General features: G+C 39.8%; 1 protein-coding gene across 1 annotated transcript in view; it reads left to right on the top strand.

Moving 5' to 3' along the window:
* LOC117357417 (sulfotransferase 6B1-like) overlaps nt 1–21,732 on the top strand; it is a 37,272-nt gene that overhangs the window by 13,261 nt on the left and 2,279 nt on the right. Inside the window, exons 2-5 of the mRNA XM_033937958.1 lie at nt 10,538–10,647; nt 12,638–12,727; nt 15,144–15,270; nt 19,922–20,016. Coding sequence (XP_033793849.1) covers nt 10,570–10,647; nt 12,638–12,727; nt 15,144–15,270; nt 19,922–20,016 — 390 coding nt within the window. The 5' untranslated portion in view covers nt 10,538–10,569. The remainder of the gene's footprint in view (nt 1–10,537; nt 10,648–12,637; nt 12,728–15,143; nt 15,271–19,921; nt 20,017–21,732) is intronic.

Genomic DNA, 21,732 nt, shown 5'->3' with positions numbered 1-21,732 from the left:
AGTGATAGAGGTCTGTAGTTTTGCACCTTCAGCGGATCTTTATCAGGTTTTGGTAGGACGATGATCACAGCTTCAGTAAAGGAGCCTTTAGCGTATCCTGTATCAATGAGATAGTGGAAATATTTCAACATTAGTGGTAACAGAAGTGTTTGGAACGCCAGATAAAATTCAACCGTTAAACCGTCTGGGCCTGGCGCCTTCCGTTTGGCCATCGATTGTAAGGATTCAGAGAGTTGAGATAGCTGTATGGGTTGCGTGATAGAGACATTATCATGCTCGTCCAGTTTAGGACCCAATATTTGATCGAGATATGCTTTGACACATGATACATCTGGCTTATCCGAGGTGTAAAGTTGCTTGTAATAATCCTTAAAGTAGTTGCATATGTCCGTACTATCAGTCAAGGTGGTAGCAGAATCTGTACATATAGCTGGTATCTGTGTCTTCTCTGTAAGTATCTTCAGATAGTTAGCTAATTGATGCCCTGCTTTATTATTGGTAGCATAGTAAGTTGCAGATTGGAAAAATACTTCAGCTGAAGCCTTAGAGCTAAGATGTAAATTGTAGTCATACCTGAGTTTACTAAGTTGGACAGATATGTCAGGATTGGTAATATCTGCAATATGAGCTTTTTCCATAGTGGAAATTCTATTTTCCAAGATTAAAAGGTGTTGTCTATCTTCTTTCTTCTTTTTTGATGCATAAGCGATGATCTGGCCTCTTATATAGGCTTTAAAAGCGTCCCAGGTGACTTGCCAAGAGGTATCACCCACAGGATTGAACTCGAAGAACTCTCTGATGTGAAGATTAACATGATCTATAAACATCTGATCAGACAGTAAGGAGGCATTGAATCTCCACATTCCGCAAGGTTTAGATGGAAGGAGACTATGTAAAGACAATGTGATAGCAGAGTGATCTGAGACTGATAATGTCAGTATGTCCGAATTGCTCAATTTCTCCACCAAGGAGTAGCTGATGAGAAAAAAGTCTAGTCTGGAATAAGATGTGTGTGGTGGTGAAAAAAATGTGAAGGTAGAATCATCTTTATGTAGTAGGCGCCAAGGGTCCAGTAGTTTCAGTTGGAAAAGCAAATCCTGAAGATGATGCCAGGCTTTGGGTTTTTTATAAGGCGTTCTTGATTTCCTATCTTTCTCTGGACTTAAAATGAGATTAAAGTCGCCACCTAGAATACACGGACCGTCTGAAGATGCTCCAACTACAGATATGAGAGTGTCGAAAAAGTCTGGGCAGTCTTGATTGGGTGCATAGATGTTATAGAGGTAAAAACGAGCACTATTTATCAGCAGCTGAACTTGAAGCCATCTGCCCTCCATATCATGGGCAGAGGAAACAATTTTGAGGTCCGGTCTCTTACGTATTAAAGTAAGGACACCATTTTTACGACCCAAAGATGGGGAGAAAAGAGGTGGATATGCCCACTTCGGTGCAATCTTGGAGGCTTCCAGCACATTTAGATGGGTCTCCTGGAAAAAGACCACATCCGGTTGGTGAGATTCAGTGTATTTTAAGATTTTGAGTCTTTTGATCGGATTGTTAAGTCCTTTCACATTTAAGGAAAAAAGGGTTAAAGACATGAGATCAATATATCAAGATACATCTCACGAATTGCAATATACTTTAGGTAGATAGTAATATACATAGTTAACCTCTCATTAGCTAATATCATCAGTTCAGATCTTGTAAATGCATGTATAATGAGCACTGCAATAACATATATAAACTTCAAACAGACAACTAACATACTGTGGGTCAGCAAACAGTGAGAGAAAAGTCACAGGTACAGCAACACTCCTGGCGCAAACACTGAGAAATACTGAGCAACATGTGTAAAAAACCATACATCACAAGTCTGTGTGGCATACAAAACATCAGGTTTTGTCAATCAGAGTAGGATTCACCGATTCAATGAAGTCAGCTAGGGCTGAGGGAGAGTGGTAGTCTTTAGTCACATTGTTGTGGGTCACCCGCAGGCGTGCAGGATAAAACATTCCAAATTTAGCCCCCATGGACTTGAGCTGTGGACGATATGATAATAGCAGCTTCCGTCTTTTAGCAGTTTCCTTAGCTAAGTCAGGCAAGATAAGGATTTTGTTACCTTCAAAGGTAAGAGGTGCATGCAGTTTGGCTTGTTGCATGATTTTGAGAACTTGTTGGTGTTTTAACAGAGAGACCAATATGGGACGAGGATATTTCTTGTGGACAACATTTGGTTGTGGAAGCCGGATGGCATTATCAAATTCAATTTTAAAGTCATCATTCATCTTCAGCAGCTGAGGTAATAATACTGCCAAAAATTCTGTAAGATCACAGGCTTCCCTGCCATCCGGTAGCCCCAGCAAACGGAAGCAGTTCTGTCTTGCTCGGTTCTCAGCAGCCTCAAGTGCCCTTTCAAGTGCTGGGATCCTGGCAGTTTGTTTTTGTAAAGATTTGATGGATGCTTCTGCTCCCATAAATTTTGATTCTAGCTCACCTACTTTCGCCTGGGTAGATGCAAAATCCTCTTTCATGGAGGCAAAATCCGACCTTAAGTCGTTGATGTCCTGCCTCGTGTCCACCAAAAGCTCACGTATTGAGCGCAGTTCTTCTAAGATGGCGGCGGTAGCCGCGTCCTCAGGCTTAGGGAGAGGTGTTTTGCACGGGGAAGTCGGCTCAGCGCTTTTTCGCTTCGATGGTTTGCTCGTCGCCATGGTACCCCGCCGAGTTCCCCTTCTCAGCCCGATCTCCGCCGGCGAAATCGCTAAGGATATGAAGCTCTATTTGATTATTTTATCAGGATCAGCGCCGGAGCGAGTGCCGACCACGACTTATCCCATCGGGCTCGCTAGCGCCCCCCTGTGGAAATCTTTTTGAACATTTTCCCCCCCAAAAGACTTGAAAGCCTCTTTTAATTCAAAACCCCAAATCTCTTAAGTCTTTGGGGGGATTTGAACTCCATGTCAGATATAAAATTTTACTACCTCCTTAACACAGTGTGTCTCAAAACTTTTTTTTAGCTCTGGCACACAAAACGGAGCAAATGTTTTTCGTGGCACATGGTTTTGCAATTTTACAATTTCAATTATAACCAAAAAAATAAATTTGAGAGTTAAGCTATGTATGGTTAACTGTAACAAAGGTGAAACTAAAGTAGAATAGAATTGCTAATCAATGTGATGGATATACTTGTTTTTGAGTGCAAATTAACTCAAAATGTGGCTCGATGGATTTTCAGCTCTAACAGAAATTAGATTGACAAAAAGTAAATGATTGCAGATGGTGAATGATGAAATGCGTTTTTGCTTGTCAACTAAGTTAGCAAAGATACGATCCAAATGGTAACAAGGCCTTGATTGCTTTGTTTTTTGTTTAAATCTTTATTAATTTTCAAAGCTAATACAAAGTGCCATGAATTATACAGATATTAATAACAAAATAAGCACTTAAATTCCATTAATATCAATGCAGAAAATAAATATCCCTCCCCTCCCTTACAACAATTTAATTAAGAAATAAACCAAAAAGATATCCCCCCAACCCACCCACCCCACCCTGGATATGAATAAAAAATAAATGTTGAATTAACAAAGGATGTCAACGGGCCCCAAACCAAATTAAATAATTTGCTATGCCCCAACATATCCGCATTCATCTTTTCGTATTTGTACCCTAAACATAAACTGGCCCACCAAAACGAAAAGCTGAGGCAATCACAATTCTTCCAATTGTGTGTTATCATTTGCATACCTATCCCTGTCATAATCAAGAAGAGCCTGCCTTTGTAGTGATCCATGGGAGGCTTGATATGAAGCAATGTTCCACATATAATCGCCTCATACGTCAAAGGGATTGTTGATTCCAGTATGAGCTTAATCTGTCCCCATATTGACTTCCAGAAGTTGAGTATGAAAGGACAATAGCACAATAGATGATCCAGCATCCCTATATCTAGATGACAGTGCCAGCATCTATTAGATTTAGAACTGTCTAACTGATTGCTTTGTTGCTCAAGGTAGGTAACTACTGCATAAAAAATAAAACTAAAATTACTTGCCGTTAGTTTTCAAGGACTAATCACGTCAAAGAATGATGCTTGTCTGGGTGGTTGTATCCTTACGCACACAGATACTCATAACATTGATAGACTCCTGTGTATGTGATGTACATGTTATCTATTGTAGTGTATACTTATGAAGGGAATTTTTAAAAATAATGTAAAATTCTGGAATCTTTTGAGGCACACCCAGAATCTCTTCAGGGTACACCACTGTGCTGTGGCCCCCCTACCCCCCTCCCCTCCACACACACACTTTTCCCTATCTCACTGTCTTTGCCAAAAATATAAGAGAATAATAAAATACACTACAATGTCGTCACTTAATCATGCCATTTTGGACCTGAGAAAGAGACTCTTGAAAGCAGGTCAAATAATATATTAAATTCAGGGCTGGCACAACCAGTACACAAATATAGGCAATTACCTAGGGCAGTGGCATCTTGGGGGCAGCTATAAGCCATTGCAGTAAAGCAAAACAAAAGGTTCTAAAAATAAGGAAACGTCAGCATGTTCTTTAATCTGCATTTTTTAGAGGATGCTTGTGTGATGATTACCTTTTATAGAAACATTGAAGCATGATGGCAGATAAAGGCCAAATGGCCCATCAAGTCTGCCCATTCGCAGTAACTATTATCTCTTTCTCTCTCCGAGAGATCCCATATGCCTATCCCAGGCCCTCTTGAATTGAGACACAGTCTCTGTCTCCACCACCTCTTCTGGGAGACTGTTCCATGCATCTACCATCCTTTCTGTAAAAAAAGTATTTCCTTAGATTACTCCGGAGCCTATCACCTTTTATAGAAACACGATGGCAGATAAAGGCCAAATGGCCCAATTGTTAAATTTATAAAAATTGGGGAGCGGGAACGGTTGCAGGCTAGGGACCTGACATTTAGTTTTACACTAGAGAATGACACGGTGACAAAATTAATCACCGTTCCTGTCCCCGCAGATAACCGCGGGAAATAATCCCATGTCATTTTTTGTGTCTATTTCAGCCTCAGTCCTTCTACACCAGCATTCTTCAAAGCAAAGCTTGAGGGTCAGTGGTTGTGGCCATTCATACTCTGATTCTTCCCTCTCTCCTTAAAGAATGACATGAAGATGGTTTACCGCAGTTATCTGCGGGGACGGGAACGGTGATGAATTTTGTCACCGTGTCATTCTCTATTTTCATTGTCACCATGTCAATCTCCCTCACTTAAAGTTTTGCCTAGGGCATCACAATTATTTATTCAATTAGTTTTATAGCTGTTCCTCCCCAGAAGCCCAGAACGGGTCACAAGGATACAGTACGCAGAAGTTTTCAGGATCAATAACACACATGATCAATATGTTCTGATTAAGCCAATATTCTGATTAACAATAATATAAGTCGATACTCTTATTGGACTAGCTTATTCATCTTTATTTCTATGCATTCAAGTGGACTAACACAGCAACCACTCTACTAAAAAAAACATTGGAAGATATCCAGGGTTAGCCCTTCATTCATCTCCACCTACTTTTTGGAAGAAAAAAAAAAGGAGGAGAAGAGATATGTTATTTAAGAAGACAACTCAGTCTGGGATGCTGTGCAAAAGTTTGAAGCCTGGAAGCAAACATGGATGAGAACAGGAAAAAATTCCTTGAAGAAGTTGACAAAGTCTTTGATACAGCCAGAGTGATAGCCCCTGGGGATCTGCTGTTCACCTATAAAGGGGTGCAGTACCCCACCGCTGTATGCACCACGGAGAATCTGCAGGCACTGGAAGGTTTTGAAGCTAATAAAGATGATGTGATGTTGGTGTCTTATCCAAAATGCGGTGAGTGTGTGTATGCAGCTCACAGAGAAATAAGAAACCATTTATTGCTGTGGTTTCAAAGGGGGGAATATCTGGAAAACTATGGCAGTTATCTGGATATTTCCCTCAGCACTAGGCAGATAATGCTGTTGAATATTCTTACAGATCACCTCAGCACTATTCATTCTTCCAGATGATTTACATTTTTTGATGGATATTTTTGATGGATTCGCAGCATGCGTGCAACTTGAGAGTGGATTCCTCGTCAGGGCCCATCTGAAAGAGAGAACTTTGGTTTTAGAAAGCATCCACGAAGGTGAGGGGAAGGGAGGGAGATGGCTCGATAAGAGGAAGAGGATGAGTGGTGCTTTAGGTTTAGACGGACAGATACTGAATAGAAGTGTGTGGGGAGAGAGGGTGAGAGAGGAGGACAGACGCTGAATGGAAGTATGTGGGGGTGAGAGAGGGGGGCAGATGCTGAATGGAAGTGGGGGGAGCAGACATTGAATGGAAGTGTGGGGTGAGGGGGGCATTGAATGGAAGGGCATGAGAGAGGGGAGCAGACGTTGGAAGGAAGTGGGGAGGAGAAGAAAAAAGGGCACATGCTGGATTGAGGGAAGAGTTAGATATTGGAAGGGGTGAGGGAAAGAGGTGGCAAGCTGAGGAATGAATAGTAAGAAAGAATTTAGGCAATTTCCCTCTTTCATTGTGTCTACCTACAGAGGCAGATAATAAATTGAGAAGGAAGACGAGAGAAGAAAAGAAGGAAGGGAGAGGAGAGAGAGATGCCAGAGCATGGGGGCAGGGGAGGAGACAGATACCAGATCTCTGAGGGGAAGAAAGGAGGAGAGATAATCTGCTGGGAGGGAGGGAGAGATGGAAGAATACCGATGCCATACCATGGGGGGAGCAGAGAGAAGTAGACGGATGCCAGACCAATTGGGGAGGAGGGAGAGATGGAAGGGAGAGGCCGACAGTCTGCCCTCTCTCTGCCTCTTCCATAAACTGTTGTCTGGTTTCTGCTTTCTTCATCTTCTCATCATTCTCTTCCTTCCATCCACTAAGAATTTTTTTCTACCTTTGTTGTCTGGTTTCTGCTTTCTACCTATTTGTTTTATTTATTTATTTTTGCTTTAGGATAAAGTATTATTGTAGCTGTGTTGATAATCATTTATTAATAGAAAATTGAATTAGTAAAAAAATGTATTAAAATTGGTCCAATAAAACGGATCACCTTATTTCCAAGATCAAAACTCCCTTCCTCAGGTCAGGACAGGGATACTGTAACAGCAATATAGTTTAGTGCTTGCCATTTTATTGGACTAATACATTTCTCAATTGGCTTTCAGAGGTTAAAACCTCTTTCTTCAAGTCAGTAAATTTTCTTCCCGCCATGCTCCTACCCAAATGTACAATATAAATTGGTGGGCTTCCCAAAGCCCTGCCAGCTGAAGATCTTTTCCTCTAGGAAGGAAGGAAGGATTTGTTCAGAGATATTTGGAGGTTGCATAGAAGAAAAACTGCACACTGGCACCGGTATGGTAGTCTTTGTTGTTTGTTTTGAATTTTAAAACAAAAGAAAAAAAAGAAATCAAGTGGAAATGAAGTAAATAAGAAAATGGGTAAATAAATAGGGGTGGGGCCGGGGGGCCCAGTGGACTTGTGTACTTAGGGGCCCTCCACAAATTAATCCTGAAGGGTGAGAAAGAGGAGGCAGAGAATAAAATTCAGTCTCAAACCTGAATCTCTCAATAGAGGAGGCAGAGAATATTGAGTTTAGTGATGAGAGATTCAAGTTTAAGACAGAATCCAAAGAGTTACTCTTTTGCACTGATTAATGCAAGATCTGTTAAAATAAATTCTAAAATTATTGATTCAGAAATTGCTGATATTTTCTTTTTATTTTATTTGTATTACAGAGACATGCTTGAATGACTATGACGATGATGTGGTTAATCAATTTTGTCCTCCAGGTTTTATTTGTTTTTCTAAACCATGAATGGGTAAATGTGGAGGGGGTTTACTTATTATATTTAAATCACATTTAGGATTACAGATGAAAGATTGTAATATCGATAGCAAAATGTTACTTTGCTTATCTGCTTTTAATAAAGATTCATAAGCACTATGTTATTGTCCTCCGGGTTTGCTATATGCTGATGAATCACCTTTAATTGAGGTTATTGTAGATTGTAAATTGTATTCATCCAAAACCATTATATTGGGTGATTTTAATTTAAATGTGAGCTTGTGCCCAGAAGATGTGAATGCAACTGATTTTGTTAATGCTTTATCAGTATTGGGTTGCAGTATTGGGCTGCTCACAGATACTTTGATACCAGCACTGGTCGCCGTACATGAAGAAGGACACGGTACTACTCGAAAGGGTCCAGAGAAGAGCAACTCAGATGGTTAAGGGGCTGGAGGAGTTGCCGTACAGTGAAAAATTAGAGAAACTGGGCCTTTTCTCTCTCGAACAGAGGAGATTGAGAGGGGACATGATCGAAACATTCAAGGTACTGAAGGGAATAGACTTAGTAGATAAGGACAAGTTGTTCACCCTCTCCAAGGTAGGGAGAACAAGAGGACACTCTCTAAAATTAAAAGGGGATAGATTCCGTACAAACGTAAGGAAGTTCTTCTTCACCCAGAGAGTGGTAGAAAACTGGAACGCTTTTCTGGAGTCTATCAAAGGGGAAAACATCCTCCAGTGATTCAAGACAAAGTTGGACAAGTTCCTGCTGAACCAGAACTGAGGGCTAGTCTCAGTTAGGGCGCTGGTCTTTGACCAGAGGGACGCCACGTGAGTGGACTGCTGGGCATGATGGACCACTGGTCTGACCCAGCAGCAGCAATTCTTATGTTCTTACCTATGCATAATCATGGTCATATACCAGATTTGATTTTTGTTCCAGATAGTATGGTGGATTTAAAAAACTTTTCATACCAAGTACCATTGCAGAGTATTCCTTGGTCCAATCGTAGTTTGATTCAGGGTCAGATGTTAGTCTTGATGTAAAAAACATGCGTTGAGTAAATCTTCAATCGCATATGCTTCATGTGTAATTTTTACCAATTTACTCTTAACACATGTTTAAAGAGTCATTGGCTCCCTCTTTTAGATCAAATTGATAGTTATGATGTTAAAGGTGCTGTGGACTTATGGGATTTTTCTCTAAATAATACTCGATTTGATTGCACCTAATAAAACTATTACTGAGAAAAGATCATGGATAGTACCTTGGTACACTGAGGCATTACATAAACAGAAAACTAGAGTTTCTGCCTAAAAGAGAAAAATGGAGAAAATATCCGAATAACGCTTCTAATGAAGCCTATCATAAAGTGATGCTTGAAGAAAGATTATTTTAATAGGAGGATAGAATTAATAGTAGATTTAGTTAAGAGTTAATACCTTGCTTGAATTGTTTTTGGTTGTTACAGAATTAACTCCCATTCACTGCTGCCTGTTAACTTCATCATTTCCTCTACCATAATCTCTCCAACCTAAGATGTCCTGTCTGTCTAATTAGATTGTTAGCTCTTCTGAGCAGGGACTGTCTATTGTATGTTAAATGTAAAGTGCTGCATATGCCTTTCAGCGCTATAGAAATGATAAATAGTAGTAGTAGTGATGACTGGCCAATTCCACAGCAGTTTGCTGATGGGTTTCAGCTATAAACAGCACACATTACAGAGGAATTGGTTTCAATCCCCTTGCCCATTGTTGACCAAATTAGTGAGAATCACGAGTCTTGGACTCTCTTCGAACCTGTATCAGTTAATCAGACATTAGAGGTTACACGTTTGTTGAATAATTCTACAAATAGTCTAAATGCTTGCTCAACATCTGTGATGAAAAACTTAGCCCTTGATTTTGTTCCATGTGTTACTGTAATTGTTAATAAATCATTTATAGAAGGAAATCTACCAGTTGTTTTGAAACATGGAGTTGTGAGATCACTTTTGAAAAATGCCAAATTGAAATCTTCTGTTGTAGATAATTTTAGACCAGTGTCATCATTTTTTTTTAAAATAAAGTCTTGGAAAAATTAGTATGTGCCCTCTCTCATTCACAGTTTTTTGGATCTGAATTAATGCTAAGCATAAAACAATTTTTCTCCTCATAGTCTCAGTGGACCAAACTATAGCAAGGAAAACTAAAGATGAGGGTAGGTGGCTCTCAAATTTTCCTAATAGAACTAAATAACTTCAACAAAAACTCATGTTATAGAAATAGATTGCCCTTTAGCAGAAATATGTTTTCTACGAACCACAGCACCTATCAAAATCTATCTATTTTCCTTAAAAGTCAAAACACATTTACAAGGGTATCTCAGTTTCTCATTCTGAGACCTCAAGTATTCCAGTTGGATGCAACATTTGTTCTGTTTCCTTCTCTTCTGGGTCCTGTAAAATTTTATGTGTTTGTTTCATTTCTATATCTTGACATGTTGAAAATTCCAAACTCCTAAAAGAAATATTCAGTTTTACTAACTGTTTTCCAGTTATGATGAGAAAGAAAATTTTTTTCATGTACAGTCAGTCTATCATGAAAAGGCAGTGAACTTTACAGGAGAGCTCATTATTATGGAATGGAAATTATATATTCCATAATTAAAATGTTATGACAAAACATAAATGCTGAAAGTTTTCATACTGAGAGGCTATTTGCAGTTTTACTTTTGTGTTTTAGGAACTAACTGGGCTCTTCAGATTTTACAAGAGATGGTTTATACACTTGCAAATAAATCACCTCCACCAGACATTCCGATGATTGAGTTTGGAACGCCAGATAAACTTGAGGTTAGTGCAGAATTAGCCTGAAAATTAGCTTAATATACGTGAAAATTGATTAATAAATCTTGTAAATTCATCCCAAAGGACAGTCCCTGCATTGTAGCTCTCTTGATCTGTGTGGTTACCAGTTTTGTTTTGTTTTTTAAATTTAATGAATCCCATATTGTTTTATTATGTTAACCGTCTTGAAATCTGATTTGGCAGGTTATCAAATTTTTTATAAACTTGCAAATTTTAAGTAATGGGAGGACTACCACTGCCAGTTCTGTCTCCTACAGCTGCTCTAAGTCTGCCTATTCCTATTAAGAGGTCTTGGTGATGTCAAGATAGACTACAAAATTTTTGTCCTGTGTTTCCGATAATGTTTTGTGTGTGCTTTCTTTTTTTCATAGCAATGGTTACAGAAGCTATGTCTCTGATTACATGCTCTTTTCAAAGACTGGAAATGGTGAGCAGTCTTTGAAAAGAGCGTGTACAAAGAGAGTACATTCTTCCTAACAAATGTAGTGGTTTCCACACAAAGGCTTTGATTCTATAAAAGGCGCCTGCCATTAGGCGCCTAGATCGGTATGCCTAGCTGACTAGGGGCCTAACTTATCCCCCATTTTATGAATCCGCTAGCCACGGTGGTAAAAGCACCGATACTCATAGAATTCTTATGAGTGTTGGAGCTAATACCGCCACGGCTGGCAATAAAAAAACCTAATGCGGCTTCATAAAAGGAGGTCTTAATTTTTAATTGGTTAATTAGGCAGTGCCATTAAAAAACAATTAACAAACTATTTAAAAAAAAAAAATCAAATGCATAGAGTGTTTCGATCTTAAATGATCTGCTTCAGGGAAATCACTCCATCGGTTGTCAAGCACTAATCACAACATTCTAAAATGGTGTGAGTCAGCCATTTTAGAACGCTGTGATTAGTGCTCAATAACTGATGGCATGAGCCCCCGAAGCAGATCGTTTAAGATCAAAACACTCTAAGCAATTGATTGAGCGTCGAGAAAGATTAGTCTGTGCCAGCGCTGGAATGAAGATGCACCATCAAACGTTGTTGCTGCAATAGTATCTATGTTGACTCGTTCTAGAGAATTTACTGATTTGAGGAAATTGCCTTATTTAAAGATTTTGTTTAAAGTCATTAGCTTATTAGTTAGAGGAGGGGTTGGACAAATGATTACATTGATGATTCTCAAGATGGGGATTTGGCAACTTGAACTGTGCATGATGTCTTCTCCCCTGAGGTTTATATGATTATATGATGTAGTGGAAGTTGTTAGTCATATCCCATCAGAAAGAAAAGGTAGAGACAATGTAATTGACATTCCTTATGTCATTGCAAATGACAGCTTATCTCTACTGCTTAGTGTTCAGAGAATTCAAAGGGAGCAAAGGAGAGAAAACATTTTAAAAGAAATTGCAGGAAAAGAAGAATGAAAGGGAGTGTTGAGGTGAGATGGAAGCAAGAGAACAATAAGGGACATTGGGATGCAGTAAGATTATAGTAGACTCTGATTCAGAGACAATAAATGGCTCCCTCCACATTCCTCTTCTTTCTACCTCTTTCCTCATCCTTCTACATCAATAGATAATTTGGAAATATGTGCATATTTCTGACCCTTGCTGCTTCTTTTCCTTATTGCCCAATTCATGGCTTATTCTTGTTATAGATGCCCAGGATGCCATCTTCAAGTAAGAAGTGTGCCAAGGCTGCCCCCTCCCCATTTCTAAGCTATCACATGTCACCTCTTGGGATGTCCTATTTTCATTCCCTGTGTGTTAGAACATGTCATGTAACGGTTCAAAATATTTTAAAACATAGCCCAAAGACCAGCAACTGTTGACTTGCATCTGGTACAATAGTGTAGGCTGAAAAGGCAAACAGATTGAATTGGCCAGCTGTAACTTCTCATGCAGATATTTATACTCTGCAAAATTAAGCATATAGTACTTGCAGGGTGGGTGCTTTTCATTTACACAATCTCTTTTGTTTTCAAGCGTCTTAAACAACAGACTTCCCCGAGGTTGCTAGTAACGCATTTGCATTATGATAACATCCCCAAATCAATCTTCAAGAATAAAACAAAGGTGAGAATATCTTCCTTTCTTGTTTAAATTCATGTAAACTGTTCTGAGCTCCCTGGGAGAATGGTATAGAAAATTGAATTATTCAGGTACTCGAGCATTTTTGTCTGTCTGACCTGGCAGGCTCATAATCTATCTGCTGTACCTGGGGCAATGGGGAAATTAAGTGACTTGCTCAGGGTCACAAGAAGCAGTGTGGGTTTGAACCCACAACCTCAGGGTACTGAGCTTTAGCTTTAACCACTGCACCACACTCAATCTATTATTGCCAGTTCTTTCCAAGTACTGAAGTACTGAATCTACCCCAGGTTAAAACCTGGAAAATATACAAAAGCAGACTTTTAAAAGAAACAATAAAGGCTTTTAAAAGAAACAATAAAGGCTATTTCTCATTAAAGCTCCCAGGTATAAAACACTGTTGCCTGATGTGGCCACATCTCACCAGGCTGAGGTGTTATTCTTACCAGTTTTGGTGGAAGCTAGAATTAATCACCAGCTGGTATTTATTGCCTCTGATGCCAGCCAGATTAGTATGGATCAATCCTGTACAATCAATGCTAACAGAAAACCATGCCTTTTTCATACACACAGAACACAGAAACACCCTCACCCTGTAAGGAATAAGTAATCACAAACTAAAGTCTCCTTTTACAAAGCTGTGGTAGACGTTTCTACCACAGATCTGAAAAGTAAATGCTCATAGGAATTCTATGAATATTGGAGCATTTACCTTGTTGGCCCATGGCTTTGCAAACTAGAAATATATAGACAAACGTTAAATTGAACCACCAAGAAGCCAGACTCTGCATACAATGCAACATCAAAGAAACAGAAACAGTGATGCATGTTCCCTAATATTATGCAAAATATAAAGATAGCAGATGTAAATGTGGAAAAACTGAGAAATAAAAATTACTTTACATATTAAGAAATAGAAATAAACAAAAAATGGAAAATAAGAATACAATTTTATTGGACTAATACTTTTTTCAAAATTGGACTAATACTTTTTTTCAATTAGCTTTCAGAGACCAAACCTCTTTCTTCAGGTCAGTAAAGCATACTGATGTTACGATATCCTGTTCTGACCTGAGGAAGGGGGGGAGGGGGGTTGGTCTCTGAATTAGTAAAAAATGTATTAAAATTAGTCCAATAAAAGGATCAGCTTATTTCCATTTTCTATTTGTAAACGTTTATCAACACAGCTACAATACTACTTTATCTTAAAGCAAAAACAAAAAAATTAAATAAAAGTAATAGAAAAAAATTTCTACCTTTGTCGGCTCTGGTTTCTGCTTTCCTCATCTTCTCATTACTCTCTTCCTTACACTGTCTGCCCCTTCCATATGACACCGTCTCTTCTTCTAAGACCCTTCCAGAAATGGATGCCAGACCAATTGGGGTGGAGGAAGAAATGGAAGGAGACAGTCAATCTTCTTCCCTTCCCTCCCCTCCCCCAATGGTCTGCCATCTCTCTCCTGTCCTTCCATTCCCTCTCTCCCCTCACCTATGATCTGGCTTTTCACTCTCTCCTCTCCCTTCTCATTTTATTTAATGCATCTGACTAGATTAAATTCTTTCTTACTATCCAGTCCTCAATTTCCTTTTTTCAATGTGTCTACCTACAGCTTGCTATCTCTTCCCTCACCCCTTCCAGTACTTCACTAACTGTCCTCTTCCTCCAACCAACATGTGCCCTGTTTATCTACCCCTTCCATCTAGCATCTTCTCCTATGTCTGTCCTTTTCATTTCCATCCAGCGTCTGCCCCCTTTCTCTACTTCCATTCAGTGTCTGCTCCCCTCTTTCTCTCCTTCCCGCATCTGCTCCCTTCTTTTTCTCTTTCCTCCCTACTTCCATCCAGCATCTGCTCCCCTCTCTCTCGCCCATCCTTACTTCTGTCCAGCATCTGCTCCCCCCTCACATACAATGTCTTTCCCTTCCCTCTCTCCATCCACCCCACTTCCATCAGCATCTGCCCCCTCTCTCTTCCTCCAACCCAATTCCATCCAGTATCCTCCTCCCTTCTGTCTCTCTCCCAAACCCTTCCATACCAGAATCCTCCTCCCTTCTCTCTCCCTCTACCCCAATGAAATCCAGGGTCCGGTCTCAATGGAGGACCCAAGTCACTTTGTTCTTATGGCATAGCTCTTGAGCGAGCAGCCTTAGAAAACAGATGCAAAGAAAATTAAAAATATATTGCAGTGCACAGATGTTGCTTTTTCTGTAAATTATATAAAAAGACACATAGTCTGATGCAATGTTGAAGGCAGTATTGCTGTGCTATGTGAGCACTGTATTTGGCTTCTCAGAGCCAGCCTCCTAATAAACAGAAATTTTCAGTTGGTAATGATTTGTTTAAACTTATTTCTTTCTCATGGCGGTCCTGATTACATGTATTTTCATTGCTTTTTTAACAGAAACTGGTGGTCTTCCGGAATCCAAAGGATGCAGCGGTATCTCTTTTCTATTTCTATAACAATAGTCCAATGTTTCCCAGCTACAGTACCTGGGATGAGTTCTTCCAGCACTATATGAGTGGAAAAGGTACAATAGACATATTGACTGGTTTCCATCAAGTTGAGGCCAGATCCTGGTGACCATACAAATTGATTTTCTCCAGTGTGTCCCCTATTCTATTTGTGTGCAGTAGCTTTTTAATGGAGCATTCATTCTTATTTATTTTTTTTTTACTTAAATCTTTATTGATTTTCAATTTAAATTTCAAGTATTACACTTGTACAGAAAGCAATAATAGCATAGATATTAAATACAATGTAAATATAACTCATAAGTTAATAAATTTACTATTTATGCTCAAGTCCTCAACTTAGGATCCAAGAATCAAAGAAAAAAAATGGCAAAACAATGAAAAATACTAATAATTACACAAGAAACTGAAACTATAGCACTGAAATGAGCTCATCAATAGTCAAATTATAGGGCTCAAAGATTACTTCTATTCAGAGACATTGCCACAAAGTTTGTCAGTTGAGATGGTTCAATAAACACATACTTAACAGTACAGTATTATACAATACATTTACACAGATGTCTCAAATAAAAAGTTGCCCCCTAAGATATAACCCCAGGTTTCAAATGAAGAAATTTACGGCAGCGCCTTTGCATCTCCCGTGCCAAGTCTGGAAACATTTGTATTTTGTGACCAAGGAAACTTTTTTGTCTATTTTTAAAGTAAAGCTTTAACAACCATGTTTTATTAATTGGTAAGGCTAAAGTAATAATCATAGTGGCTGATGATGCTAAGTCCTTCTCGGATGTCTCTAAAATTTGTGAGATATTTAAGGGTTCTTGGTCTGAAGATTTTTCGGTTTTGTCCTTTATCAGGCAAATAATAAACCCATGAGAGTGGTGGTAACAATTCTTCAGATATCTCCAAAATTTCCACTAGATATTTCTTAAGCATATCTCTAGGTATTACCAAATCAAGTCTTGGAAAGTTAATTAACCTTAAATTGTTACAATGTGAATTGTTCTCAAGCATTTAAATTTTTTTCCTTAGGTTAATATTATCTTTAACTAAAGTCTTTTGCAATTGTTTTGATGTCATAATTTCCTTTTCAATTTTCTGAATAGATGACTTAGAAGTATTCATTTCTTTTCTTATATTCTTCAATTCTTTATTATGTTCCTTTATTTTCCCTTCAATTTGTTGAAAGGTAGGAGCAATGGTCTTAACAAACTCAGCCATTAAGTCCCAAATAGAATCTAGAGTCACTTCAGCAGGCTTAATCAATACAATTGGAACTTGTGTGAGTGTAAAGTGTTCACTGTTCTGAAGATTTCCTTCAGGGCATGTCTTCTGTCCTTCCCCCTCATGCTGAAATAGTACTGCCCCAAATATCTCCAAGGGGACCCGTAGTACGAGCCTCAGCCTCCAAGCTCTCCTGAAGATCCTTGCTTGCCTCTGGAGAAGAGAATACCTCAGAATCCAGGGTTTCCTCGCCCCTGGGAGAGTTGGTAATCTGAGGCTGCGGGGGCAGCGCCCTAACATCGGGGCTTAGAGTAGTATCAGGCCCATGAGTGTCCACCGCAGGTTCGCCTCCCTGTGTCCTCAGCAGGCCGCCATCTGATGTTGCTGAGACCTCCTGCATACGCCTCAGAAGTTCCTGGACATTGCTGAGACCTGGAGCTCCAGAGCGCTGCGAGGCAGAAGCAGCGCTCCGGCCCCATCTCTTAGGCATCACGGTAAGTAAAACTATCGCTAGGAAATTCCTTCCAAAAATCGCTGTTCTGAGACAAGCAACTCAGCGCGTCCTGCTCTCAGTCGCCATCTTGGATCCAGCAGGAACCAGCATTCATTCTTATTGTGATTACGTCAATTCATCTTATGCTAGGAAAGGTTGAAGGTAAAAGAGGGGTATGGAAGACGAGCAATAATTGTTTTTTTATCATGACTCTTAACATTGCATAATAAGGCCATGTTATGATAGCTTCAGTCTAGTTATTTGAGCTTCTGATGAGAATTCAGGTTTTATTTGACAAGAACTCAACTGTATGATTTCCTGGCTGTTCATTATAGTTGCCTCCAGCATCATGACTCAAAGGTATCAATGCATTTTCTATCCTGATTTTTCAAGGTCCAACTTTTATATTTATAAGTGTAATAGAAAAAATAGATTATGAACCCCAGGAGACATGCTGGGGCCCAGGGCAGAAATTAAGGAGGGGGCCCCTCTCCCAATTTCCATATCCACCATAACTACCATATACTTATAAAACAATTTTAAATGACTTCTTCACACAGAACACACAGATTTCACCAAATCCAGAACAATGGACCACACAGATTTCACCAAATCCAGAACAATGGACCACAAATTAAAAATAGAAATATGAATACCAAAATTGAACTGGAAATCCCTTTATTTACTTCCCATTACCATATTTCTACCACTGTAATCAGTGTTCTCATTCATCTTATCTGCTTTTTGACCTCTTCCATGTGGTTCACCACTTCCAAAATTGCCCTTCCTCTCTCATAAGGTTATATCTCCCTGTCCCTTTCTCTCCTTCCCCTACCATCTTCTTATCTCACCTCTCTTCCCTCCTAAGGGTCCTTCTTTCATCCTGTCTCCCCATGGTCCAACATCTTTCCCTCTTTTTTCTGTTCTTTTCATCCTCCTTGAGGGAGGGAGAGAGGGGAAAAAAGCTATCTATTTCTTTCCACTCCCAGACCTAACATTTTTTCCTCCCTCCCTCCTTACCTTTCTTCCATCCCCAAGTCCAATTCTCTCCCTTTCTCTTCCCAACTGCCCTCCCATACCATATCTCTCCCTTTCCAACTATCCTATCCTCCCTCTACACCATCCCCAGGTCCAACATCTCTGACTTTTTCTTTCCTTCTTCACTTCAAGCATCTCATTCCCCTTTCTTTCACAGCAGCCCTTGTCCAACTACCCTCCAGACCATTGCCCAACATCTCTAGTTCCCCTGTATTTCTGGCCCTATAAATCCATCCCCTTCACTCCCCACCTGGCATGTCTTTTGAAACCCATTCGTCTTAAAAAAAAAAAGAAATAAACAAAAAAAATCCAAACAGTTCTGGGGGCTTCCTAGCACGGCATATCCTCCCCCTTCACCTCTGCTCGCATTTTTGTTACAGGGGAATGTGGTGCCTCCCTCCCTCCTTGCATTCCTTGTGCCGCACGGTCTGTCCAGGCTGAAAAAGGAAGTTGTGTCATTGGGGAAGGAATGCGACACAAGGAACATGGGGGGGGAGGGAGGCTGCAGGCTGCGTTTGAGAGTCAGAGTTGCTACCGCAGCTGGCACCATATTCCCCTGTAACAAAAAAATGCGAGCGGTGGTGAAGGCGACGTCAGACCGGCACACTTGTAGGAGAATATGCCAGCTCACAGGAGCCCCCTAGAGCCCCGGGGCCTAGGGCAACTGCCCTGTTTGCACCCCCCCTAATGCCGGCCCTGGTGAGCCCACTGGGACAGACAGGGAAAAATGCTTGAGTACCTGAATAGATTCATGTAAATCATTCTGAGCTTCCTTGAAAGAACGGTATAGAAAATTGAATAAATAAATAAATACTGTCTGGTTAGATGCCATTGAATATTCACTCCAGACCTAAACAGTATGATCTAACCTTGCAGAAGCCTCTCCTGCCCAGTGAAATCATTTGAATATCAACCCCTGTGTATTTATAATCAATTCTGTAGCATGGTAAAAAAAAATAAAATAAAATAAAAGTCCTTCCTAACCCTAGATTGGTAATGCTCTTTACAGTCTAACCAGAAAACAACAAGGCAATCAGTTAACAAGATCCAGCATGGAGAAATGATAACAGTAAGCTGATGAGAAGATTAAAACTTATCTTTATTCATTAACCTTTTTAAAAACAGATGACTGGCATGGCCATGTTTCATCTGGGGTTGCAGCCAGTTGGTCAAAGTTGGATTTTAGAACCAATTGGTATTTTATATGCCCCTGAAGCAGCCCCAAGCAGGACAAGGCAATGTTGGGCATCTGTTTTTAACAACCTGGAACAAGATTAGTGCATAAAGATAAATGATAACAGTAAGCCAACGAGAAGATGAAAACTTCTTTCATTTTGCAGTCTAACTATTGTGCATTATTCATTCTATAGTTGACTCCATCTTTTAAGATTGAATAAACGCTGACCCATGATCTATGCTTAAAAGGTATAAACCAGACCAGATGGAGGCACTGCAGAGAATGACACGGGGACAAATTTATCCCCGTCCCCGCAGGAACTAATTTTTCCATCCTGTCCCCGCGAGTTCTTTTCCTGCCCCTGCAAGCTCCGTCCTCATCTACACAAGCCTCAAGTGCTTTAAAATCATAAGTGTCCGAGGTTTGTGTGGTTAAGGCAGAGCTTACAGGAATGGGACTCGTGGGGATGGGATAGAGAAATTGAGTTCCTGCGGGGATGGAGAAAAATTTGTCTCCATGTCATTCTCTAATGCACTGTGGAAAGTACTTGCCAACTTAAGACTCAACATTTCAACAGTCAGTTTTCTGATTGGTTCTCCCATGTTAAGAAGTATATTATATTTTTTAAAATACATTTTCTTCTAATAATACAAAGATAATGAGGGTGATTATGCAAATCAAATGAAAATAAATTTTAAAAGTGAACCATAAAAATGCCATTGTTTTCTACTACATTGGTTTTCAGATCTGCTCCTAATCATATTGTTAATTCTAGTTTGCTGGGGCTCTTATTTTGACTCTTTACTTGCCTGGAACAAACACCTGGATGATGGAGATGTTCTGATAATAACCTATGAGGAGTTAAAAGAGGTGAGAACTAAGAATGTTACATTCTTCTGTTTAATGTAGTACATTTTTTTGCTCAGTCAATTTTAAATTGAAAATGAGAACAAAATGTCACTAACCAGAGACTTGCAGAGAGCCACAGAGCTCTCAGAGAATGACGTGGTGACAGAATTTGTCTCCATCCCCGCGGATAACTGCAGGAAACCATTTCGTGTCTGTCTCAACCTCAGTCCTTCTACACCAGCATTCTTCAGTGCAAGGCTTGCGGATCAGTGGCTGCGCCCATTCATACTCTGATTCTTATGTGAGCCAAGTATAGGATAATGAAGCCTTTGTGACATCACTGATGTGATTGGCTCTTAGGCATTGATGGAATGAGGCATTATGACATCACAATATCTGCTCTGGATACCAGAGACTGTCATTCTTTTAGTGTATCTCAACCTCAGTCCTTCTACACCAGCATTCTTTAATGCAAAGCATGAGGGTCAGTGGCTGCACTTATTCATACTCTGATTCTTCCCTCTCTCCTTAAAGAATGATATGGGGATGGTTTCTCATGGTTATCCACAGGGATGGCGACAGTGACAAATTCTGTCACTGTGTCATTCTGTAGGAGAGGAACTTTTTGGTTTGTCCTGGCTTTGAATTTACATCCCAAAAGCAGGGTGGGATTTGTAGTCCTTGATTCTACCCATTGAGATCAGTGCTGCAGGTCCATAACGTCAAAAATCCAGAACTGGCCTCAAATCTCCCTCCAGGAACTGGGTAATTTGGCAACTGTGACTCTGAACTGGGAAGCCCTGTGGAGATTATCTCCCTGTTGCTTTTATTAATATTATTTATTTAGTTCACTTTTCCAGTGGTAGCTCAAGATGAGTTACATTCAAGTACAACAGAAAGGATTAGACTAACTTTGACCTGAAGCAATGTAGGGACAGTTGCCCAAGATCAAAAGGAATAGCAGTGGGATTTCAGCCCTGGATTCCCTGGTATGTTGCTCAATACTATAACAGAGATGCTAAATTACCCAGTTCCAGGCTGGAGCTTTTGGCATAGTCCTGGATTTCTGACCATTCTATCCTAGTGCATTATGGGAATTGCAGCACTGATTTCAATGGGCAGGAACAGGCACTACAAATCCCACACTAATTTGGGATGCAAGTTCAAAACCAGACCTGTCCCAAGGTCTTTAGCCTGGAACTAGGTAACGGCATTTCTGCTATAACCATCAGGCTACTTACTGACTAGAGTTGCCAAATTATGCAGTATTTATTTTATTTATTAAAAAATTTATATACCGCATATTGGCTATGTGGTTTACAAATTACATACAATTATCTTGAGCTCCCAACAACCAATAAAAAACAAACAACACAAGTGTAACACAGGAAGACAAAATAGTCAGAACCATTTTTAACAAGTTCTTAAACGTTATCCTCCCCACACTGGATCATAAAAAGTTCTGATGCCCCCTTGCATTTCCTAAGAAAAGCAAGAATTCAAGTCCCTGCATCCAATGGGGTAAATCCAAAACTGGATCAAGCTTGTCAGGCAAATTTGGATCCATTTACTAACATTGTTTTGAACTTTCATCACAATCGCAAAGCATTAGGTCAGAGCTGCCAAATTCCCCAGTTCAAGTTGGAGTCGTTTTACCTGTCCTGGTTTTAAACTTGTGTGGTTATTTGTAGTTCCCAGTTCTACCCTTTGAAATCAGTGCTGCAGATCTTATAATGA

Source organism: Geotrypetes seraphini, chromosome 3 (assembly GCF_902459505.1).
Source record: "Geotrypetes seraphini chromosome 3, aGeoSer1.1, whole genome shotgun sequence".
Lineage (NCBI taxonomy): Eukaryota > Metazoa > Chordata > Amphibia > Gymnophiona > Dermophiidae > Geotrypetes > Geotrypetes seraphini.
Note: the sequence above shows the minus strand (reverse complement) of the source record. Positions and strands in the feature narration are given on the sequence as shown.